The sequence below is a fragment of the Denticeps clupeoides genome, chromosome 7 (genome assembly GCF_900700375.1).
Source record: "Denticeps clupeoides chromosome 7, fDenClu1.1, whole genome shotgun sequence".
Taxonomy (NCBI): Eukaryota; Metazoa; Chordata; class Actinopteri; order Clupeiformes; family Denticipitidae; genus Denticeps; species Denticeps clupeoides.
The window spans coordinates 2,266,202-2,291,846 of NC_041713.1; the positions used below are offsets into that span (position 1 = coordinate 2,266,202).

Genomic DNA, 25,645 nt, shown 5'->3' on the forward strand with positions numbered 1-25,645 from the left:
GCGGCCCTGGAGATTTCAGCAGAGAGATGCCCAAATAAGGCAACGGGAGGTGAACGCAGAAAACAGAAATGAATGTAAGGGTGGGGAGGGAGTGAAGGTGCAAGAAGACACAATACAAGTCATTCGCTGGTTCAATGGCGTGGAGAAACCAGAACCTGGACATGAACCGTCCATAGCACACAGATCTAAAAATGCCGGTCATCTATATGTTGAAGAGAAACTAGACGTGATGTGGGAGGAGCCTGTAGGTATGATTGACAGCCGCCGTACGCCCTACTTCATCATTCTGGACAATTTATATCAATAATAAGTGGGGCAAGCAGCGTTGCCAGATTCACGAGTCCAAAAATGTGCAATTTAATTAGTATTTACCTGCTACGCTTAAATGATCTTCTGAAAGAAGAACTGGCAACGTCAGAAACATGATCTCTGATAGTGTCGTCTGGACACCACGTCCCCAACCAAGCCAAACATGCAGATAGCTGATCAGCACTCTTATTTACGGCCACACTTCCATATTTCCCGCTTTGGAATTTTTTATTTTAAAGAAGTGCCGCATGAAACATGGAAGTGTTCAGTGGAAACTGTAGTTCTGTGGATGGGGTCAGTCTTTTTACACACTCTCTCTCTCTCTCTCTCTCTTTTTGGCTAAGGTAACCTTTTTGGCAACACATTTTGGCAGTGGTGGCCTAGCGGTTAAGGAAGTGCCTGTCATGGCTGCCCACTGCTCACTCAGGGTGATGAGTTAAATGAGGACAAATTTCACTGTGTGCACTGTGTGCTGTGCTGCTGTGTATCACAAGTAACTGGGGCAGTGGTGGCCTAGCTGTTAAGGAAGCGGCCTCGTAATCAGAAGGTTGCTGGTTCGAATCCCGATCTTCCAAGGTGCCACCGATCTTCCAAGGTGTCCCCTTGGTTAAGGTACCGTCCCCACACACTGCTCCCCGGGCGCCTGTCATGGCTGCCCACTGCTCACTCAGGGTGATGGGTTAAATGCAGAGGACAAATTTCACTGTGTGCACCCTGTGCTGTGCTGCTGTGTATCACAAGTGACAATCACTTCACTTTCACTAAAAAAAAAAAAAAAAAAGTCACATGATCTGCTTCACTCTGAGCCAGGCCCTGTGGGACATGTAACATTTGACCCCCAGAGACCAGAACCCTGTGAAAACCAGTCGAACACACGCGCACGGCGCTGCCCCGTGAAAAGCCTGAATTAAATTATCCTTCCCCGTTCTCCAGAAAAGCCTCATTGTTGCACCCGGGCCGCTGTTCTGAATCGAAGGCGCATGAGAGCAGTGGGTGACATCAGCGTCTGTTCGTGTCAGAGCCCCCGTCTCCACTCTCGTACAAGTGCATTATGGGACGGGAACATTCTGCACCTCCGTACAGCGCCCCAACGTCAGCTGACCCGGGGTCAGCTGGCAAATAACCAGGAGGGCAGAGGTGGCCCTTAAAAACACACAGAAAACTAGGCAACTGGTGTTAATGTCTGCAGTGGCCACCTACGGGACTTATCTCAGGTCACCTGACACAGAAAGGGGCGTGCGCGTGTGTGTGTGATGACTGAAGTGAAAACATAGCAATGGGCTTTCAAATATATGCATTTGTTTCAAATAAAATGGGCTCTTTTTAAAACACAAAATATTTAAATATTAAGAAATATTTAAGCAAACACCAGTATTGTGTGTTCGAGGATTTGGATTATATACTATAAATACCTGTAAAATATCTGAATTATGGGAACTTCCTTTTCAGCTCATGGTGATTGCTTTTAAATTGCACGTTCACCCAGATAAAAGGGTAAAGATTTACACGTTCCGTGTAAATGGTAGAATTTTACTGGGCGGAGCTTGTAAAAAGTTGTAATTATCAATATGCAAGACCATTACATTTACATTTACAGCATTTATCAGACGCCCTTATCCAGAGCGACTTACAATCAGTAGTGACAGGGACAGTCCCCCCCCTCAAGCAACTCAGGGTTAAGTGTCCTGCTCAGGGACACAATGGTAGTAAGTGGGATTTGAACCTGGGTACCCACTAGGCTACTACCACCCTATTAACACCCATTAACTACGTATGGAGGCCACAGCGCAGGCCAGGCCTTCATAGACCGTATGGTGAGGAAAACCATTACAACCCACGTCTAGCGGCCGCACTCGGCTCCGGAACTGGACGATCCAGACTTTAGTGCATTTGCCTGGACGCTGGGACGACATGGGACATGGCCCTCGGGTGCGCGTTAAGGCTCCAAGCTCCGCCCACAGCTGGGAAAGGCATCAGGGCACAGAGCTGCAGGCGGAGATTCTCATTTTCTGCCGCCTACACTAATCATTACTGCAGAAGGAAGGAAGGTGTGTGTGTGTGTGTGTGTGTGTGTGTGTGTGTGTGTGTGAGAGAAAGCGAGAGAGAGACAGGGTGAGCCACAGAATCAGCGTGATACACATTTAAAAAAAAAATAATAATAATAATTTTCCATTTAAATGCTTTTGAATTCCATGTTTTCCGTAATAAACGTATTTATTCACCTATAAACTATGTGATTATGGAGTGCTCGGGCATTTATTGTCTGCTTTCGGAAACCATTTACATGTACATTTCATGCAAAAAACAATTTTACAACATAACATATTCTTCCTTTTGTAAAATAAAAGTGCTTCACGTTTGAAATCAACATAAAAAAAACGTATCGAATGAACAGACATTGGCAAGACCTTGAATTCTAAAAACTCATTGTACTTGCATAACGAAGTGGAACCATGATAATAAAACCACATTTTGAATCAGCTGAGAATTTCTTGGCGAGTTACTGAGTTTACGAGGAGCAGTGTGTGGGGACGGTGCACCTCAGTGGCACCTTGGCGGCTCGGGATTCGAACCAACGACCTTGTGACCATATGTGGTCGTCACATATGTTCTTACAAAAGAGCTGTTCTCCCGATTCAGAAAAAATTCCAGCGGATTCCTAGTGGGTAAGGTGCCACTGGGGACCCACTGGGGACCCACTGGGGACCCCTTGATCAAGGTTCCCTCCCAACACTCTTCTCCCTGGTGCAGGGTTACCGCAGAAACAATCACATTCACTTTCCCGTTCTGTCGTACCAGCAACTACTCCGGCATCACAATAGTCACAGGTGAAAGGTCGTGACCCCACAAAGGCACTTTTAGAAAAAAAGTGTCTTTTCACCCAGCACAGTTCTTCACTGTTGCCAGATTCCATAAGAAGCCTCTCGCGTTTGCCATCGATGCCATAGGGCCGTGGCTAAATGCATTATGGGAGATTTAAGGCCGAGGGCGTCTCCATCCCGCCCCTCCATCTGTCCCCCGCCTCGGATTTCTCCTTATCGATCTCCTTATTACCCACAATGCAACAGTGGAGTGGTTAAACAGCCGTTTATCCTCCTGTCACCCCGACCAGCGGCCGAGCGAAAGTGAACGCGTTCGTGTGCCGCCGTCCCACCAGCTTCCTGTTTTTCTCTCTGCAGGTCGGCCTTCAGTAATTTAATCAGTTCGGGTGGAGGGGCAGATATGGAGGAATGCTGCATCACACACACACACACACACACACAAACAAGCTTCATATATGGCACATAAATCTTCCACATTCAGCAGTGATCGTTATATGGCAGGACATAAAGACAAAATCCCTCCAGGTCCGACTCGAACAAATCAAAAGCAGAATTTGATCGGAAATCACTGTGTTGCTGGGACCAATTGCATCACCAAATGAAGTATTACAAAACGATACACTGCGGCCACAGATCCGTAGGGCAACGTCACGAGTGATAACTCATTCCCTTCGTGAAGTTGAAGCTGCAGCTGCGGGACAACATCTGTCCCAAATCGACTTTCTGGTCTGAGAAGATGGAACACACGGGGCTCGGTTTTCTGCAGGACTTGATACCAGCGCAGTGTTATTTCCTGGTGTGTGTGTGTATGTTTGTGTATGTGTGTGTGTGTAGGTATGTGAATGTATGTGTATGTGTGTGTGTAGGTGTGCGTGTATGTGTGTGTGTGTATGTATGTATGTGTGAGTGAGTATGTGTGTCTGTAGGTGTGTGTATGTATGTGTGTGTGTGTATGTATGTGTGTGTGTGTGAGTGTGTGTGTGTATATGTGTGTGAGTGTGAATCTGTGTGTGTGTATGTGTGTGAAAGTGTATGTGTGTGTGTGTATATGTGTGTGAATCTGTGTGTGTGTGTGTATGTGTGTGAGTGTGTGTATGTGTGTGTGTATATGTGTGTGAATCTGTGTGTGTGTGTATGTGTGTGTAAGTGTATGTGTGTGAGTGTGTATGTGTGTGAGTGTGTGTGTATATGTGTGTGTATGTGTGTGAGCACCCTAATCCTCTTACAGGATCCTGCTCTCTGGTCGGCGCGTCACCGCCACAGCGCCCCGGACCCCGAAGCGCCTCCACTCACCTCCCTCTGCGGGCAGGGCGGGATTCCAACCAGGCAGAACGCGACTCCATTCATCGGGCAGATCCGCTGTTCGTTTTCTGGCGAAGAAGCTGGAAGTTTGGAGGGAAAATGGGGGAAATAAAAAGAATCTCCTCCCGAGACCACCGCTCTGCTCCGCAGCCCCTCCTGTGCGGACCCTCCCTCCCGCCTCCTCGGTGACGGGATCGGACCCCGGCGGAGCGCTCGGCTCGGCTCGGCTCGGCTCGGCTCGGCGCTGCGTAAAACCCCGGAGCTCCGCTCCACTCCGCCTCTGCTCCGTCCGCGGAGAGACGGGTCCTCCGGAGCTCGGACCGCTGGGTCCAGGATCGGGGCGGGACCTGGAGGCCGATGCGGCCCATGTGGCGGTTATTAGAGGGGGGAGGAGCTTCCCGCGTGCGCGCGCACCCAGCTGCTGCTGTAATAAATATGAATATTTCCGCTCGTCCACGTCCACCCCCCCACCTCCTTCTGCACACCCCTGAAACGAGTCGGCAGGAGGGACCCAGGACATTTTTACGGAGAGTAGAGGGGCAGACGAGGCAGATGGTGCTGTCTGGAGGGGTCAGTATGCGTATGTGTGTGTGAGAGAGAGAGAGAGAGAGAGAGAGAGACTGGGTCTGGTGGGTCAATCAAGCCAGAACCACATCTCTCATCTCTAAAGCAGAACACAGACCTTCTGTGAACCGCTGAGACGGATGAGCACCTCCGGCCTTCTACTCAACAGCCCACCTCCAGGCCGACCATCTTGTCCCGCTGTGAGCCCCGGGACAGAATAAAAAGAGGCGGCGCTCCACACAGCCAGGAGAAGTGCACCGTCATTTCACCAGAGGAAATCACGATCTGGAGTCGTGTCCTCTGTATTTAACCGGCACCCTTGTGATGGTGAGCAGTGGGCAGCCATGACGGGTGCCCGGGGGGGCAGCGTGTGGGGACCTCAGTGACACCTCATTGACAGGAATGGGGTGGTAGTGGCCTAGTGGGTAACACACTGGCCTATGAACCAGAAGACCCAGGTTCAAACCCCACTTACTACCATTGTGTCCCTGAGCAGGACACTTAACCCTAAGTTGCTCCAGGGGGGGGACTGTCCCTGTAACTACTGATTGTAAGTCGCTCTGGATAAGGGCGTCTGATAAATGCAGTAAATGTAAATGAGGAAGCCAGGTGTGTGAGAGCTGTCAATCATGCCTACAGGCTCCGCCCCTTGGAATTATTAATAATGAGGCTTTGATGATTAGCTGCTGTATTCCTCGCTTCCATTCTTCCTGTGGGTCTACCTCTCTCGTGTGGGGGACACCGTCCTCCATGAGCCGCGGAGGCCATGCGTCGCCATGTTTTTCCGACCAAACTAATCCGGGCTGAAGATGAGTTTGCTTCATTACTACTGTCTTGTGTGAGGCTCCGCCCCCCCCCTTCTTTTGTGTTGCGTCTACTGCTCTGCTGCAGCTGGGGGTGGGACAGGCCTGAATGTGTGTGTGTCCAGGACATCGTGGAGGTCTTGTCCATGTGCTGACGAAGAAGTTGTTCCGACACTTTGAAGTGTGTGTGTGTCTGGCACAGATGGCATGGCTGAGAGGGGAAACAGCTGAGATTCCAGGCAGTGTGTGTTTTAACCCCCTGGCATTCACTTCCTGCCTTTTCACATCATTTCCTGTAGGGTACAGGTGACCGAAGAGTGAAATATTTAACCTGACCCCCAACATAAGGACATACACACTCAGCAGTTCACAGGTTCCTGTCTGGTCCTCCATCAGGAAATGCCTGGCTGTGACCTCATTTCCTGACGTCACTTGTGGCCAATCACAATCATGCTGACAGGCCCACAACATATCACTAATCCTCATAATACGTGGGGGGGTCAGAAGCAGAGACTGTCTAGACGGGGGGTCTGAGCACTGGGGGGCAGTTGGGAGGTCAGGGTGGGGGGGTACCAATTCTAACGCTCCCACAAACTCTAATGTCAGGCAGAGTAAATGAATGTGTGTGTTATATGCAAACGAGCCCTGTGAATTGGTATAACTGGGACTTTACCACCCGGTGCAGCAGAGAGTTGAAATGAGCCGCTAATGTGTTAAGCAAACGCACATCTGGGCCGTCAGCGACACCAAGCGAAGCAAGAGATTTAAACCCCAAATATTTAATCCCATAATCCCCCAAAACATGGAGCTGGGCTAATCTGCAGTGTCACGTTTTGGCCACCAGGGGGCGTGAAACAAGAGGAGGGCTGAACAGGACAAACAGTCACATGTACAGCATTGATCACACACACCCTCATTCGAGCAGTGGCAGGGACGGTCCCCCTGGAGACACTGGTAGTGAGTGGGGCTCGAACCTGGAACGTCCTGACGTGGACCACGCCCAACACGGCCCAGCCCGAAGGCCGGCCGTATACCTGACTACTGAATGCAGTCTGGCGCCCAGCATGGTGATGAGAAAAGAAGAGCTGGCTTGTGCGTGAGAGTGTTCATCAGGAACAGAAACAAAGCACAAGAAGAAGTGACCTGTTAAGACGAGCCGAGGAGGCAGCCAGTAAGTGGAACTGATGTGATGGTGGTGTGAAATTTACCATGAAACCATCAGTAACATCATTGAAATGCACTCCGTGCATAGGGGTCAGTGCTTCTTCCATCGTGCATCTCCAGAGGGTGCAAAATGCTCGAAAATTCGAGCACATCACGCCAATCTTAGCTTCATTACACCCGGTTCTTTTGGAATTCATTTAAAAAAATATTTTATTTACTGTTGCTGTTGCCCACCGTGGCCTTGTAGACCCCCTCGCTCCCTCATATCAGCCGATCAGATGCTCCTGAGCGCACCCAGGACTCGGTGCAGATGTAGAGGAGCAACAGGCCTCCTCCACCGTCACTTTTTATGTTCCGTTTAAAAAAAAAACTTTATTCTCCCAAACTTTTGACACCTTATTTATCGCATTTTTACTTTTATTTTAGCCGCAGTAGAGGCGCTCGGTTTCGTCCTTCTGCGCCACTTTTTGGAGCCAGTCTGACAACAAGCATTTTGTATTAAAAAACGGTTAAGCAAATGAACACAAAGTAAATCACTCTGGCAACGTTTCACACTTCCACTGAAATAATGAACTAATTACAAGCGTTTCTGTCTACCGGAAGCTCAAAATACAGCAACACATGCACTTCGACCAACACAATCATTATGTATTCCCACAAAGGATCCTTTTTATAATTATCACCCCATACGAATTAACCAATAATTGGCTCGTACGGTTGCTTTTAGTACTTTACTTGGCACCCGCAATTCTCATTCGGTTTCCGTAGATTGTAAATTACAAAACTAAGAGCCCTGATAAGGCTCTTGTCAAGAATGGTGAGTGCTAGGGACATGCTAGGGAATTGTTAGGCGCTAGACGAATTATTTTATTACTATTTTTTTGTGAGTGTGTGTGTGTTTGTTGGACTCGTCTGAAATACTTTTTGAACAAGTGTGTTTTCAGCTGCTTCTTAAAGGTGGTGGTGGTCTCGACTAGTCGAATGGAACAGGACAAGTTGTCCCACCAGCCAGGGACAACGAAGGAGAACAGAGTTGATTGGGACCTGAGACCCCGTGAAGAGGGAATTTTTAGTCTCGTTTCGTGTGCAGATCTGAGAGGGCGTGCAGGAGTGTGTCTGGCTAGTAGTGTGTTGGTGTAAGAGGGAGAACTTCCATTTACAGCCCTGTAGGCAGCATCAAGGATTTAAACTGGATGTGAGCAGCTACCGGGAGCCGGTGGAGAGAGGTGAGAAGAGGCGGGACGTGGGGGTGTTTCGGCTGGTTGAAGATTTTATGCGGTTTCATGTTTTTATTTATCTTGTATTTTATTTCGTTTTATTTGATGCCAGTTCTTTTCATTTATTGTCCTAAGTTGTTGTTGGTTGCTTATAAATAAAGTTGGATTGGACTGGACCAGCTGAAGAAAAATGGCGAGGACACGGAGACACGTGACAGTGACCGAGTTTTCCAGCTACGATGAGAACAAACACGGCGGCGCTCAGCTCGTGTGGACGGGCGACACGGCGGCAGGTCGGCCAGAGTTGTGGCAACAAAACGTGCCATCGTGACCTCGTCCTGACCCGGAGAGGAGCCGCCAACCTTCCTCTCCCACCCCACACTGCAAAATCCATCCCGGTTAGGAACGTCAGGGCCGGGCCGGGCCGGCCTTGAAAAGCCTTCAGTGTCTCGGGCCACGCCCTGCCGGTTAATGTCCTGCAGCACTTCAACCATCGGGCCCGAGAGCGGCGTCCTGCAGAGATCACTTTACCCGCCGGGGAGAGAGAGGACGTGGCGAGCGAGGGTTCCGTCTGCATCAAATGTCGGTGTTTTAGGGACGGGACACGATCGCGATACTGCTGGCGCAGCGTAAACTCGATACGCCGCGCTACAGCTCTCGCCACAAACATCATTGTACTTTTCAAATGATAAATCAGGACCTTCCTCCGGAGGACCACCCTGCCTGACACGGGACCTGCATTAGACGAGGACCGGTTCTGGTCCAGTTTGTTATGAAAAAGAAAAGGGCGTGTCCACACATACACAAACACAGTCCTGTGTCCCTGTGGTGTGAGGAAGAGCAGCAGCGTCCGATGATGAAACAGAAGGACAACGTTGGCCACAGCTTCTGTGTCCCTCAGCAGAAATTGACCCTCCAGTCGTCCTCTATGTACATTCTCTACACACAGAGATATACACATATATACACACACACACACACACACAGTATAATGTCCTCTAATACACCCTGTCCGGCACTCACACACTTTCACACACAGACACACACACATTAAACACGTCATATGACGGTGGCACCATTAAAGTATTTATCACTCAGTAGTTACAGGGACAGTCCCCCTGGAGACACTCAGTCTTAAGTGTCTAGTAAGTGGGTCTTGAACCTGGAACTTTGTGGTCATCTGGTTCATACGCAAGTGTCTTACCCGCTCGGCTACTACCAACCCCATTAAATGCAGTCCAGGTGCATTGTGGGATTGGTGAACGAGGCCGAATGAGCTTTTGCATCTTGGCTGCTCTACTTTCCCTGGACAATCTGCTTATTGTAGACCGACATCAAAGGACTGGACACAGACACGGCCTCTGTGTCTAAAGATGGCAACGCAAACACACACACACACACACGCATTACCCGATCTGATATTTACAGACTTTGTCTCTGCTCCCAAGTTTGGACAAATCGCATGACCTTTTACCTCCATTTAAGCCCACCCCCAACCTGTACATGCAAACACACACAAAGAAAAAATAATCCCTACAGACCCCGAGAGCGGCCATTTCCACTCCCATGGTGCCTGTGGGATGGGTGGGAGGGGCTTGCTGTGGACCCAGAGACGCAGAAACACACACACACACCTGCTATAACAGACACATTATATAACCAGCCCCTTCCGGTCCAACTGGGTGCTCAGCCAATGCCCTCCTCCTTATGTGTGTGTGTGTGTGTGTGTGTGTGTAAAGCCTTGTTCTTCAAGAACATTTTCAGTTTAGGTGTCCGGCACTTCCAATGTTTCCAGCACCGATGTTTACATTGCACCTACACACACGTCCAAAAGTGTGTGTTTTCTTATAAACAATGAGGCATGACGTCATGCAGGAGAACACACACACGTGCACACACATTGTATAATCTCACATCTCACAGTGGACTAACAGATGATGGCTCCGCCCCCTGGGCACACGAGACGCGTGCCGCCAGGTCACGACTCGAGCCGAACGGGCGAGGACGGCGCTCGCTTCACCCCTTTAACTCCTGAACCCCACGATCAGGTTTGTGCAGACGTTCAGACACCAAAGAGTAAAAGAACCAAATATAACGTGTTCAATTCCTTATTAATAATCACCCATGATCCATATTCAGCAGATCAAGAAGAGAAAACAGAAAAGCAGAGGTTTTTACGGCCTAAATAGAGTCATTCGCATGCAGTGTTTGATTGATAGATAGATAGATAGATAGATAGATAGATAGATAGATAGATAGATAGATAGATAGATAGATAGATAGATAGATAGATAGATAGATAGATAGATAGATAGATAGATAGATAGATAGATAGATAGACTCTCAGTGATTTGCCCCATTGGCGGTGACATCACCCCTAATGCAGTGAACTCCTGTCACCCTATCAGGACGCTCGCCGCGAAACGGCCGCGTGAATAATCGATGAGCGGAGGGGCCGGGCGGCAGTGGGTGTGCGGTGTGTATCAGACACACACACACACACACACATGCGGCAACAACAACAAAAGCCACTTCTACGCACGCCACCACAACACACACACACACACAGGAAGACGGCGGAAACGCCGCTCCGCTAAGGCACGCCTCCCTCCATCCATGGCGCATCTGTTACTCGGCAACTGACACGAGCCGACCGCATACACCTGCAATCACACACACGCACCGACACACACACACACACACACACCCCTCCGAGGCGCGGCGGCGGCGGCCTGCTGTGCTGTTTGCTTTTGTCGAAGGGTCCCTGGAAGCTGGAGGAAGCCTGAACAAACGCTGTGTGTGTGTGTGTGTGTGTGTGTGTGTGTCCTCTCACCTGCTCCATGTCTTCAGAGAGCCTCCAGCCCGCCCCTGCTCCCAAACATGGCAGACAATTCCTGCCGTTCCAGATTCCCAAAGCTGGAACCCTGAGGCACTCCGCACAGCGTTATTCCCAACGGCGAGCCCGGAACGCTCGGGCCATCGCTCCCTCCCGTCCCGGAGCGGGAATGGGGAAACAACCACGGGGAGGGAGAGGAGAAGAATTCCCCACCTTCTCGCCGCCTTTTTTCTCCCTCTCCCTTTCACCAGACTCCCCTCCCCCTCTCCTCTCCTCTCCCCGCCGGAGGGCGGCGAATGAATGGGAGGCCGAGAGGGGAAGGGGATGGGGGGTTGGTCGGCGCCGCGTCACGTGACTCCCGCCAGGGGTCGGCGGGACGCCTTGACAGCTGTCCAGCTCATGCCTCGCCGTCGCCATGGACAACCGGAGCGGTGCGGCCCGGCCCCGCCCCCGGCCTCAGGGCCGAGAGCCATTATCCGACAGGCTGAGCACACAGCATGTTGGGACATGTAGTCCAGGTGCTGCGATGTGGTTGCGGGAGAGTGTGAGTGTGTGTGTGTGTGTGTTAGAGGCCTCCGTGTGGAATGCTATTAATGTCTACATTTTCACAGACAGTAAATTCTATACAGGCCGGAAAATAACAAAAACCATATACAGGCCAGAAAAGTGCACACACACACACACTCCATAAGCCTCAGTGTGGCGGGTACGTACGGCCTCATGGGGAGAACAGTCATCCGCTGAAGTTCCACGGGAATCTCCCTCACCACCATAACAGGAACTGTGATACGGAGAATCCGGCTCATCGCCTCTCACTGTCTGGTTGAGGTAAAAAAAAAAAAAAAGGTGCCACAGGTAAACAACACAGTTACAGCGTTCAGCCTGCGTCTTGCTCAGGGACACGATGGGGTTGGAACCTGGGACTTTGTGCTCTTCTGGCGAGTGTCTTGTCCACTAGGCTACTAACCATCAGCCTGACAGGTGAGCTGTGGATTTCATTTGTTTGGGATCGGCCCTCGCGGCCGGTCACGTGACTGAAACCTTGACCTATAGAGTAATTCTGTCCAGCAGTCTCGGCCGACTTGAGCCGACACGAGCTGCCATCGTCACGTGATGTGACAACGTCGGCCATAGATTTTGAAGTTCTCCGTCCCAGCAGCGCTCTGATATGTTGTATTCCTGAATGATCTTACAGTGTGTCAAATTGACCTGATATCAAACGTATTGAATCCACAGTCGATTAAGGAAAAGGCCCTTACACCCTGGAGATTGCAGAGAGTGATGTTCTGGGGTGGTAGTAGCCTAACACGTGCCTGACCGAGAAGAAGAAGTCCCTGGTTCAAACCCCCGCTTCCTTCCATCGTGTCCCTGAGCAGGACACTTAAGCCTCCAGGGGGGGACTGTCCCTGTCACTGCTGATTGTAAGGCGCTCTGGATAAGGGTGTCTGGTAAATACTGTAAATGTTAGTAAGAAGGTTTTTCATATTTATATGCATACATATATTTATATTATATATATTTACTTTTTTGTTGTTGTTGTTATTTTCTTTTACACTGTAGTGAGAGACCCCATCTACCGGAATCAAATTCCTTGTACGTGCTCGCACATACTTGGCCAATAAACACGATTCTGATTCTTAATGAGCGCATCGCGCTGGAATTCGTGATTTTGCCGGTCAAACAGCGACACCTGGCGGCCCCGAGAGATACGGCGCCGTTACTGGCTGTTTCCTGAATTCACAATAATGCCGTTTTTAACCCTATATCAATGATTGCTTCGTATCAATAAATTATGGCGAAATGTTTTATTTAAGAATTACAGAAAATAGCCACAGCGACGTCGATTATGTAAAAGGCTAATTTTGCGATACGTTATGTATACAGCATTACGCGTGATTGTTGAGCGTTAAAATGACGTTACTGTATGTCATTAAATAATGTAAATATCTCATGTAAAAATAAAAACCAAAAGATTTTTTGAAGGGGGCACCCGGATTTGAACCGGGGACCTCTTGATCTGCAGTCAAATGCTCTACCACTGAGCTATACCCCCGCACCGCTTACCGGCCGGAGATCGGTCTACATATTTACTGACCAGGGCCGAATTGCCTTTTTAAACCGCGTTTCTCCTCATACTAACGCCACCGTATTAGTGGAAAATATATAAAAAAAAATAAGCATAATAAAAATATAAAATATAATATTCGCAGTGATACACGCATCGGCCTTCACTGGAAGAAACGTGTCCCGTCCCTGTTCAACTACATGTGCAGAGAATTCTCTTCCACCTTCTGGAAGGTTCGGGAAGCGGCCGCCGAGCCGCCGGAAGGTTCCAGAAGCGTCTGGCAGCGCGGCGCCGCGGTATAAAAGGGAGGGCAGCAGCGACGAGGATCCACGGATAACGCGGGGACCAGAACCGAACCTGCCTCCGAAGAACCAGAGCGCTCACACACACACACCGAATGTAAGTAGAGAATTCAGTTCAAACATCTGTATTTCGAGGAGAAATATAAAAACTTTTTTTTTTTTAATTAAGTTTTATGAAGTTCTCTTCACTACTGTTGGACAGCGAAATGATTCTATTTAATACTCTGATCGGGGAATACTTCTGTAAGTTAGTCTGTGTGAATGTGAACTGACTGAAATGACTTGTTTTATTATTATTATTATTATTATTATTATTATTATTATTATTATTATAGAGGCCAGTGACGTTTTTTTGTCATGGAACTTTCTGGAACTTTTAAACATGCTCATTCTAGGACGTAGAAAGACATGCACGTTGTTTGACATTTAAAATACATGCATTAACATCTGAATATAAAGGAATATTCTGGAATACTGACCACTACGGGCTTGTCTTTGTTTCTCTTTGTTCTCTTTCCCGCAGACAGCACAATGTCAGCGAAAGGCATTTCAATCGGAATCGACCTGGGCACCACCTACTCTTGTGTGGGGGTGTTTCAGCACGGAAAAGTGGAGATCGTCGCCAACGACCAGGGCAACCGGACCACTCCGAGCTACGTGGCCTTCACCGACACCGAGAGGCTGATCGGCGACGCGGCGAAGAACCAGGTGGCCATGAACCCCAACAATACGGTGTTCGACGCCAAGCGCCTGATTGGCCGAAGGTTCGACGAGCCCGTGGTGCAGGCGGACATGAAGCACTGGCCCTTCAGCGTCGTCAACGACGGCGGGAAACCCAAAGTCCGAGTGGAGTACAAAGGGGAGGAGAAAACGTTCAACCCCGAGGAGATCTCCTCCATGGTCCTCGTGAAAATGAAGGAAATTGCAGAGGCCTACTTGGGACAGAAGGTGTCCAACGCGGTCATCACGGTTCCTGCCTACTTCAACGACTCCCAGCGCCAGGCCACGAAAGACGCTGGGGTGATTGCCGGCCTGAACGTCCTGAGGATCATCAACGAGCCCACGGCAGCCGCAATAGCGTACGGCCTGGACAAAGGAAAGACAGGAGAGCGGAACGTCCTCATTTTCGACCTCGGAGGCGGCACCTTCGACGTCTCCATCTTGACCATCGAAGATGGCATCTTTGAGGTCAAAGCCACGGCAGGAGACACCCACCTGGGTGGCGAGGACTTCGACAATCGCATGGTGAACCATTTCGTGGAGGAGTTCAAGCGGAAGTACAAGAAAGACGTCAGCCAGAACAAGAGGGCCCTGAGGAGGCTCCGCACGGCCTGCGAGAGGGCGAAGAGGACGCTGTCCTCCAGCTCCCAGGCCAGCATCGAAATTGACTCCCTGTTTGAAGGCGTCGACTTCTACACCTCCATCACCCGTGCGCGCTTCGAAGAAATGAACTCTGACCTCTTCAGGGGCACCCTGGAGCCAGTGGAGAAAGCCCTGAGGGACGCCAAGATGGACAAGTCCCAGGTTCACGACGTCGTCCTTGTGGGCGGATCCACCCGGATCCCCAAAATCCAGAAACTTCTGCAGGACTTCTTCAACGGCAGGGAACTGAACAAGAGCATCAACCCCGACGAGGCCGTGGCCTACGGCGCCGCGGTACAAGCTGCAATTCTCATGGGGGACAAGTCGGAGAACGTCCAGGACCTGCTGCTGCTGGACGTGGCCCCGCTGTCCCTGGGCATCGAGACGGCCGGGGGGGTGATGACGGCCCTCATCAAGCGCAACACCACCATCCCCACCAAACAGACCCAGACCTTCACGACCTACTCGGACAACCAGCCGGGGGTCTTGATTCAGGTCTACGAGGGCGAGCGAGCCATGACCAAGGACAACAATCTTCTGGGCAAGTTCGAGCTGACCGGAATCCCCCCGGTCCCTCGGGGCGTGCCCCAGATCGAGGTGACCTTCGACATCGACGCCAACGGCATCCTGAACGTGTCCGCGGTGGACAAAAGCACCGGCAAAGAGAACAAAATAACCATCACGAATGACAAAGGACGCCTGAGCAAGGAGGAGATCGAGCGCATGGTGCAGGACGCCGACAAGTACAAAGCTGAGGATGACCTCCAGCGAGCGAGGGTCTCCGCCAAGAACGCGCTGGAGTCCTACGCCTTCAACATGAAGAGCAGCGTGGAGGACGACAACATGAAGGGCAAAATCGGCGAGGACGACAAGAACAAAGTCCTGGAGAAGTGCGCCCAGGCCATCGCCTGGATCGAGAACAACCAGCTGGCGGACAAGGAGGAATACGAGCACCAGCTGAAGGAGCTGGAGAAGGTCTGCAACCCCGTCATCGCCAAGCTGTACCAGGGCGGGGCGCCAACAGGAAGCTGCGGGGACCAGCAGCGCGCGAGCGCCGGGGCCGGCTCCGGCTCCCAGGGGCCAACCATTGAGGAGGTGGACTAAAAGTACAAATTAAAACTATTACAAAACAAAAAAAAAATCTATAAATACGTGACGTCAGAAGACCGGTGTTCCTCAGAGCCTTCACCAGAGTGCATCACAACACAACAATGTTGAACTGCAGAGTTGTTCATCGATATTCATTAAATCATTCTAACGATATAGCTACTATTAATGCAATATTCAAATTTTATTCGTCACGTACGCAGTCACTGTATGACATGCAGTGAAACCATAACCAGATATTACACTTTTATGTTTTTAACAAAAAATATGTGTAACAGGTAGGGTGATGGTGTGCTAATGAGTAAAGTGAATGTAAAAAGTTAAAAATGTGTGCAAATACAACAACTATTCAAATATTCACATTCTGATATGCCACAGAAAGGGCTCTTAACACCCATGAGCCCTGGTGGTCACAACTGTTCCGCCGGTTCTACATCTTGGCTATTTAATGCACGTTGCAGACCAGGAGGTCTTTGGAGGTTTTGACTGAGCATACTGTGCTTCTATTGTTATTGTTCATTGCTGGTCTTTGGACTTCAATAAAATATTGATTGCATTTGAACTCTTTGTATTCTTGTCTTTTTCTCCTTCATAAAACAAAGCATTTGTATTTGTCAGGGTTTTTATTATCCTGTCCTGTGTCTTTACTATGATTACAGTGCATGTATTCAGATATAAATATAAAAGTATAGCAATACAACAAAAACTTTATTCAAAGACCTCCATTATGTTTTATAATAAAATGTATAATTTTTGTTTTTTACTTTTTTATTCAGTATTTGCAGGATAGATGTACAAGCACTTCACTTCAAAATCCAAAAACACCTTAAGCAATAAAAACAAATACATAAATAAAAGAATAAACAAAAACTATAATAAAGACATGTCATTTAGAACAAATACACACGAACAGTCACTAGAACCCAACAGAACCAAGACCATTCTTTATTCGTTTTTTTTTTTTTTAGAAATGTAACCACCTCTGTCTCTGACATCTGGAGACAAGTGATCTATAAAGGGGAAACCATACATTCTGAAAGTTATTTATATTAACCCCCCCAGCACAGCCGGCAGCCTCTCATGATAAATCTCTCTATACCGATGTGTGACAGAGGGGGGAGTGTTTTTTTATCCATCTAATAAGAATCCACTTTCTTGCCACAAGTAGCTTTTAAACCAGGATCCACCTTTATCTTAAGAATGGTGCTGATGTCATAAGCAACAAAATTCCAGAATCTTGAAATGAGCTTACACTCCCAGAAACAGTGAAAGTATGTCCCCAACTCTGTGTGACATTTAACACAGAAAGCTGGCACAGAGGGATCAATCTTATCCATTAATACTGCCATTATATGTAAAATTGCATATTGAGTCTCTCTAAGCTGGTTACAGACGAAAGTGTATCTGACACTTTTCATAGCCTCCTATATAAATATTACCCAGACCTTCCAAAGGAATAAAATCTAGAAATGAAATGAGAATTAAACTCTCCAGTCTGCTAGGTGCTATGGAATCTGGTACCTGCTTTTGCTATGAAATAACATAGTGCCGAATATGCAGATATCCAAGTGATTTGGAAGATCAAACATCTGTCGTAACGGTAAAAAAGACCATGTGGTGTGGGAGAAGAGAATAGAGTGTGTAGAAAAACTCTTTCTCTCTCCACACAAAGCACTGTATTCAACCACTCCAATTTGATGTTACCTGGCAGAAAGAGGCATGGCACAATAGAGGTTAAAAATGAACAGTTTCTAATTTATTAACACCGGTAAATAATTATTGTAGTTACATGTGAATTTTACATGTAAAAAGGTACCAAGGTTACAGAGAAAATAAAGATGAGAAGAAAGAGTAAAGTGGGAGAAGAGAAAAAGAGGGGCAGAGAAAGACTCAGAAGCCTTCCAGCTTCCAATGGAAAACCCCCTGAGCAAGAAAGCTCAGAGTCCCTTTTTCCACATGTGAGCAGACCTTTATACCCCTGGCCTACAGGAAGTTGTCACTGACCAATCAGAACCTGTTGTTTCTGATGTCACGCCCCCGGTGCCTCCCATTTGGGGAAGACAAAGAGGGTGGGCGGTCCTGACGGCTGACACTTCACACGTTGCCGTCAGACAAAAGGCAGGTAAAACAGAGGTGCTGAATCTTCACACACAATCATCGACACAGGAATGTCACACCTCCCCCTGCAGACATCTGTTATGCAAGACAAAAGCAGGCTCCCGTGATGTCCATTCTTACATAACTGTTGGAAGGACATTAGAGAGCCATCCTGGAATAAGTCCCGTAGTACACGAATCCCCTTCATATACCATATACGTCAGGAGCAAAATCCCGATTAAAATATATTGGATTCATCATAAATATAGACTCATCTCACCCAAAGAATCTGAACATCTGTCGCCAAACTTATATAGAATTCTAGAGTATTGGATTTTTCCTCAAGGAATCAGCATATTTATGGGGACAGACAAACAAGCTCCAGACAGATAATGGGGAGCAGGACACAGATCAGTAGGACACAGATCATAATAAGATCTAAACCATTACCAAATGAATCCGGAGTGGCAAGCCCAGTTATAATATTTGATGTTTGACATAGCTAATACACCCAATTCCACTGTCATCTGCAAAGACTTGATCTTTTGTCAAGGCTTTTTTCCATTCCATATAAATCTAGAAAAGGCGCTTTCCAGTTGAGCAGAGATTTTCCTGAAGAGGGTACAGTAGTCGAGGGAGAATATTCATCTTGGTTAAACTGCTATTTCTTTTCCCATTATTTTTCATTAAATTCAAGAATCATCGGGCCCAGGGGCCTTTCCTCCTCTAAAAGACTTTATGCAATGAAGAATTTGAGAATGTGAGAGATGGCAGTCCAATTTTATTAAGAAAGAAATTAATTCGTTGCTCTGTCGAGTGGCATTGAGACAAGTAAAGATTTTGGTAATATTGTTTCATAATTTGGTTAATGTATTTGTTTTCAAACCTATGAGCCCCAGAGGTATCTTTTAAGGATGACACCATTTGCAGGCTCACTCTACCCTGGAAGGGGGTCCCTCTCTGTATCACTCCTTCCCAAGGTTTCTTCCTCTCTTTTTCTCTCTCTCCTAGAGTTTTTTTTGTGTGGAGTTTTTCCTTGTGTGCAGAAGGGTCAAGTGTGGGGGGGTGTCAACTGTAGGGCCTGTCAAAGCCCATTGAGACATACTGTATGTGATTTTGGGCTATATAAGAAATAAATGTTGTTGTTGTTGTTGGATGCAGGAACGTGCAGGAAGTTGACCAGGTTTATTCCCTGACTCACAAAGTCTATGTCTGGCAAAGAAGACAGATGATAAAATGTATAATAAAAACAGTTATTGCTATAGGTAGAGAATGCAGTACACGTGTGCTGTTCCGTACAATGACACGTGAAGCACAAGTTTAATAAAGTTAGAAATCCACTGACATAATATACACCGAAATTTATTAGATATTTAATATTTAAGGCATTTTTCGGATGCCCTTGTCCAGGGACAGTCCCCCCGGAGACACTCAGAGACCCGATGGTAGTAAGTGGGGTTTGAACCTGGAACTTCGTGGTCTTCTGGTGTGTGTGTGTGTAGTCAGTTGCTGCGATACAGTATGTGTTTGTCTTCTTTATTTCTCGTCGGTGGCTCTGACAGGGGCAGTGGTGGCCTAGCGGTCAAGGATGAGGTCCCATAATCAGAAGGTTGCTGGTTCGAATCCCGATCCGCCATGGTGATGGTTAAAAGCAGAGGACGAATTTCACTGTGTACACCATGTGCTGTGCTGCTGTGTATCACACGTGACTTCACATCACTTCACTTAAAAAAAAAAGACAGCAGAACATCAATTTGACTTTTGAAAGTGAGTCAATAGGGTTGAGTTAACTAATTTTTGAGTCGAGAAATGTATTTGTGAACGGCGTTACGTTTGTTTGTAAGTAATAAATAATATTTGTGAATCTTGAGTCGAGAAATATATTTGTAAACAGCGTTACATTTGTTTGTAAGTCATAAATTATATTTGCGAATCTTATTTGTGAACGGTGTGATGGTTATTTGTGAATGTTGACGCGCCCTGAAGACGCCCCTCCCAACATGGCCTCTTTCGGCGCGCATGCGCAGTGACGCCGGCGGAAGCCCCCCCCGCTTCATTTCCGGCGAGCGGACCCGCTGTTGACGGTGCGGTTCTTCGCGGATTCGGGATGGTACTCGTAAAGGAATAGTGAGTATTTCCGCCGCGCTGGCCGCGTCGGGCGCCACCCGACGGTAAACGCGCCGTTCGGGCGCGGCCCGGGGTTGCTTTGATGCCGGCGGCGCCTGCCGAGCCGCGCTGGTTGCCCCTCTCTTTTATTCTAATTGATTAATTGGCGGCCGGCCGCTGGTTTCCCCCCCGGTCGTCGTGCGTTCGCGCGTCTTTCTGCTTCTTTTCGCGCAGAGAGGTGGCCGGCGAGCTCGGTTCACTTTCCGCCGGGCGGTGCTGTGCCGGCCGGTGGGTGTCCACTACTATCATGAACAACATGGGCTCTATATGTTTCAATCCATTTTCTTTCTGTTTGTTTGCTTTTTTTCTATAGCCAAGTGGTGTTGCCATGTTCAGTAGAAGAGGTGAGGGACGCATGCTTATGTAACATTCATACAGACGTGCCTGTTGTACATGGTGATTTCCTGACATCATCTGCTGTCCCACCCCGCGACCACAGTACCAGGTCGGCCAGCTCTACTCCGTGGCCGAGGCCAGCAAGAACAACACGGGCGGCGGAGAGGGCATCGAGGTCCTGCGAAATGAGCCGTACGAGAAGGACGGCGAGAAAGGCCAGTACACCCACAAGATCTACCACATCCACAGGTGGGTGCCGTGCCACGCCCATCTCGCCCTGCTCTGTACTTGTATACACTCACACACAATACAAGCCAAAAGTTTGGACACCCCTTCTCATTTGATGTGTCATGACCATTTACGTTGGTAGATTCTCACTGAAGGCATCAAAACTATGAATGAACACATGTGGAGTTATGGACTTAACAAAAAAAGGTGAAATAAGTGAAAACATGTTTTATATGTTTATATGATTACTGCTTTACACACTCTTGGCATTCTCTCGATGAGCTTCAAGAGGTCGTCACCTGAAATGCTTCTCCAACAGTCTTGAAGGAGTTCCCAGAGGTGTTTAGCACTTGTTGGTCCAGCTCACCCCAAACCATCTCGTTTGGGTTCAGGTCCGATGACTGTGGAGTCCAGGTCTCCACTTTTTGTTAAGTACATAACTCCACATGTGTTCATTCATAGTTTTGATGCCTTCAGTGAGAATCTACCAACGTAAATGGTCACGAAAATAAAGAAAACCCGTTGAATGAGAAGGTGTGTCCAAACTTTTGGCCTGTACTGTATATTATATCAATACACGTACAGTTATTTTTAACATGACCTGCATATTCTCTAATCTGTCAGTTTCAATTGAATAAAAAGTGTCACCTTATCTTACAGCAAGGTGCCAAGTTTCATCCAGATGTTCGCGCCAGAAGGAGCCCTGGTTTTCCACGAGAAAGCCTGGAATGCCTACCCCTACTGTCGCACTAGTTAGTGTCGAGAGTGTGTGTGTGTGTGTGTGTGTGTGTGTGAGAGCGAGTGAGTGAGAGTTTGTACCAAATCCTTAATTTTAAATATTAGAATTTTAAAACGTTTTTGGCTGGTTCACTAGTTAGTCTAGAGTCATTTGGAATACTGAGAAAAAAAAGATCACTGGTGCAGTATTGGTTTAGTTAAAATTATTGTTCTTAAAAACACATGGCCTCCTTTACAGTAGCATAATAATAACAAAATAAAGATTCACGCATAGATTAATCCATAGGTAAACCCATAAGTGACTATTTTGAAGTGATGTGTCTCACCTCCTTTCCTCTGTCTGCCCCCCTTCCCCGAATATTCTCCCTGTCTGGCGGATGATCGTAGTTGTTACGGTGGGTCTAGTCTCTCATTATGGATGTTCTCCAAGTTTAGGCATCAAGCATGTTGGTTTATTTCTTTTCTTTCTTTCTTTTTTGCAGAATGAATACATGAAAGAGGATTTCTTCATCAAGATTGAGACCTGGCACAAACCAGACATGGGAACAACTGATAATGTGAGTCTTGGTTTCGCACCGTACTCTGTTCGTGGTTTCGGTGACATTCTTTTTATGCTGCGTGGCCCTTCGTTCCGTCTGCAGCCTCATGGACTCCCTCCTGAGGAGTGGGAGGAGACGGAGGTCGTCCCCATCGACATCGCTGACCGATCTCAGGTGGACGACATGGTGAGTAGATGAACTGGTCTGGTAGTGGCCTAGCGGGTAAGTCACTCGCCTGTAGAAGAGCACAAGTCCCCACTTCCTACCATCATGTCCCTGAGCAAGACACTTAACCCTGAGTGTCTCCAGGGGGGGACTGTCCCTCTAAATACTACTTGTTAGGAACATCTGAGAAGTGCTGGAACATTTACATTTACAGCATTTACCAGACGCCCTTATCCAGAGCAATTTACAACCAGTAGTTACAGGGACAGTCCCCCCTGGAGCAATTTAGGTCTTGCTCAGGTAGTAAGTGGGGTTTGAACCTGGGTCTTCTGGTTCATAGGCGAGTGGGTTACCCACTAGGCTACTACCCCCTGGAACAGGTTCTCTTTGGTGCTTCTTCATTTTCCTTTCATTTTCTCCCTCGGACGTTCAGGACTACAAACCCGACGAGGACCCAGCTCTTTTTCACTCGGAAAAGACAGGCAGAGGACCTTTAGGACCAGGATGGAAGGTGAGTGGCCTGTTTTCAATAAGAGACGGAGGTTTTGAGCTTTATTAGAAATTCATGTTTATTCTGGCTCTCGGCTCCTTGAATCAAATCCAGCTTCAGTTGTAAAAGGTAATTCGCCGCTTTTTTTGTCTACAGAAGGAGCTCCACAACAGTAACTGTCCCTACATGACTGCGTATAAGCTGGTGACGGTCCATTTCCGCTGGTGGGGGCTGCAGGGCCGTGTGGAGAGCTATATTCATAAGGTCAGTGCCCAGCCACACCCATCGTCCCGCTGTCCCTACCAGCCATGTTCCCAAGGCGATTCTCACCCTTCTACAGGGTTCCTACGCTCATTAAAAACCTGGAAAAGTCATGGAATTTGTAAAGAGAATTTTCCAGGTCTTGAAAACTTTTGGAATGTACATCAATGTATAATGAATTCCTGTAAGAATGTGCCAGAAACATTCTTCTACATTTACAACTACAAAGTTTAAACGCAAAAAGCTAAACATTTAAAGCAATTTTTTTTGCTTTTGTATCGGTCTATGAGATTTCCTAGGACGCGCCATTTCGGTGTTTGTAGCTTTAAATGCTAAAGAGGAGGAGAGAGGCGGGACGAGGAGGAGAGCAGCCTATAGAGGTGGAGCGGGCATTCGCGGAACTGACGTCATCAACACCATCCACCAACCACAATGTTTTGTGCAGACAGGAAGTCATGCCGCCATTTTTCCAGAAACGATAAAATGAACCCGCCGGTTCTCGCATGACCTGAACAAGAAAAATACATTTGTGATAATTTTTACATCCAATCATTCAATGCTTTACATGTTTGGAAGCCATGACGGTCGGTGGAGATAATGTTTTAGGGGAGGGGTGGGAAATTCTCTAGGTGGAAAAAGCATGAGAAATGGGAGGTAGCCTTTCCCCTCATGATGTCATAAGGGGACAAATTCCAGATCCGAGCTGCTGCTCTCTGAACAGTGAAGCAGAACGACCAAAACGCTCTTTACACCTGTCGCCACTTCTAGCTGCTGCAGCACCGTAGACCGGCTCGAGGAAGGCGTATTAATGTGAAATTATCTCACAGTCACATTTTCGTGAAAGGGCACATTTAAAACTAGCCCAGGCTGTAATATTTTTGCCAGCTTTACGTGGTACAACGGAGACTGTGCCCACCTGCACTAAACTGTGTTTAACCCCCATCGCAACATTCAACTATTTGCATCCAACCCGCTTGTTTTTTTAAGTCATTTCTTTTGTCCCACATAGTCTAGCGCTCGCAGCACGTGCAAAGCGTGCTGGTACAGTAACAAAATGTTAATAAAGGGTCTTTGTGTTCCTTCCGTAACCTTTGGTCACATCTGCCATTCTTCGTTCCGTGTCCCCAATGTAGCAAAGTAGCTGGGTAAACTTGTCATGTAGTGTTAATGATCATTTTTAAGATCAGTTTTACTTATTCATATTTGTTGCCTCCCATTTAAGTTACGCTTTTCAGGGTTGTCGTAAATGTGGTTAACATTTTTTTTTTGTAAATTTGACTTAATTTTCACAAATTTGCTTTATAGTCCCTTCTTTTGTAAAAAATGTGTAAGAGCCCTGCGTCTAGACCTGTAATAGCTCCCGCCCTCTGTCTTCCGGAGCAGCAGGAGAAGAGACTCTTCACTAATTTCCACCGTCAGCTCTTCTGCTGGCTGGACCGCTGGGTCGACCTCACCATGGACGACATCCGCCGGATGGAGGAGGAAACGCAGCGGGAACTGGACCAGGTGACCGCGGGCGGGGCCGGGTCCACGTCCAAATCCCACCTGGCCTGGTCTCGTTCAGCTCGGTTTATTTGGGATGTGTGTGCCATTTGGTTTCAGATGCGGAACGAGGGATCAGTCCGAGGGATGCAGGCTGGAGAGGACTAGAGAGGGACGATGCCGAGGGCTCGGCCAATCACAGCGTGCCACCTCACCAAGCCCTTTCAACCAGAAAACTCATCCATTCTCTAGAAGTGTTCACTGTAGCATGAGAATTGTTTGTGTGTGTGTGTGTGTGAGAGAGAGGAGAGAGAGAGTGTGTGTGTGTGTTTTTTTTGTTTTTTTTTTGCGATCGACTGAAAACCTCATCATTTGCTGCCAAATTCTCTACTTCAGTGTTAGAACCGTTTTACTGTCTTTTGGGTCCTTTTAGCAGCCATCAGCTTTTTTTTTTTTTTTTTTTTTTAATTGAATTTTTTTTTTTATTATTATTATTATTATTTTCATTTTTAAAAAAAATCATAGGAACACTACACACATATCTGAAACGTAAAGAAAATACTAAGAGATTTACTGAACTTTATAAATCTTTATATACAGCTGCTCCTCACCGCCTCATGTTTTAAACAAATAAAATAAAGATAATAAAGCAGGAATCACTCTTCCATTTTCATCATCATCGTCAAAAAAAAATTTTCATCCCTGCATCCAATATTGATGATGAGTAAAATGTACACTGCACATTTCACATCGTCACAGTGCTACAGTATAAACCAGGAGACGATGATGATGAAGTTGAAGATGTCCCGTGAGCTGTAAATGTTAGCTTTTTTGAGTCTCTTTGTTTCATATTTGCCATGATGTTGATACTGACGACAGGTTCCTGTTTGAGTTTTTTTTTTTTTTAATGAAGACGTCATTTCACTGCTCATGAACAGCTTTCGAGTTTTACGGTTACGCCCTTTCTGATCGATTAACATGTCAATCATTTTTAACCCAACTGAGAAAAGAAGGCCCCTCCCTGCTGACCCGTCCTCTGGGTGGCAACTGGTCCAGTTTACGATACTGTAACAACCAACCAACCAATTAAAACACGATTGACTGTAATTACTACCAGCTCGGCTCCTTCTTTTCATTTGTGTGTGAGTTGCAGAGCAACCTGGGGGACCATTATTATTATTATTATTATTTATTCAATTATTTGTGGCAGCAGAAGGACTCTGGAGGTTTTGGGCTGGAGATGATCAGATGCTTTATTATATATTTATTGATGTAAAACTGACCTTGCGA

The 25,645-nt window shown here is 47.4% G+C and overlaps 3 protein-coding genes across 4 annotated transcripts in view; 2 read left to right on the forward strand and 1 right to left on the reverse strand.

Moving 5' to 3' along the window:
- arhgap23a (Rho GTPase activating protein 23a) overlaps positions 1-11,257 on the reverse strand; it is a 41,276-nt gene extending 30,019 nt beyond the window's left edge. Inside the window, exon 1 of one of the 2 annotated variants that reach the window (XM_028985515.1) lies at positions 11,015-11,257. In XM_028985515.1, the coding sequence (XP_028841348.1) occupies positions 11,015-11,023 (9 nt within the window). In that variant the 5' untranslated portion in view covers positions 11,024-11,257. Of the gene's footprint in view, positions 1-4,424; positions 4,803-11,014 lie in introns of those variants that run through there. The other variant, XM_028985514.1, reaches the window with a different exon arrangement.
- Positions 11,258-13,269: 2,012 nt separating this feature from the next.
- LOC114793451 (heat shock 70 kDa protein) lies at positions 13,270-16,415 on the forward strand. Its single transcript, XM_028985212.1, has 2 exons — positions 13,270-13,481; positions 13,908-16,415. Exon 2 carries the CDS (start codon positions 13,916-13,918, stop codon positions 15,848-15,850), a length of 1,935 nt encoding a protein of 644 aa, XP_028841045.1. The 5' UTR covers positions 13,270-13,481; positions 13,908-13,915; the 3' UTR covers positions 15,851-16,415.
- A 3,574-nt stretch (positions 16,416-19,989) lies between these two features.
- Positions 19,990-24,801, forward strand: pitpnbl (phosphatidylinositol transfer protein, beta, like). The gene is made up of 11 exons (XM_028987908.1): positions 19,990-20,077; positions 20,430-20,460; positions 20,556-20,701; positions 21,341-21,432; positions 21,806-21,813; positions 21,901-21,975; positions 22,060-22,143; positions 22,556-22,633; positions 22,769-22,876; positions 24,257-24,379; positions 24,476-24,801. Exons 1-11 carry the CDS (start codon positions 20,058-20,060, stop codon positions 24,521-24,523), a joined length of 813 nt encoding a protein of 270 aa, XP_028843741.1. The 5' UTR covers positions 19,990-20,057; the 3' UTR covers positions 24,524-24,801.
- Positions 24,802-25,645: the final 844 nt, after the last annotated feature.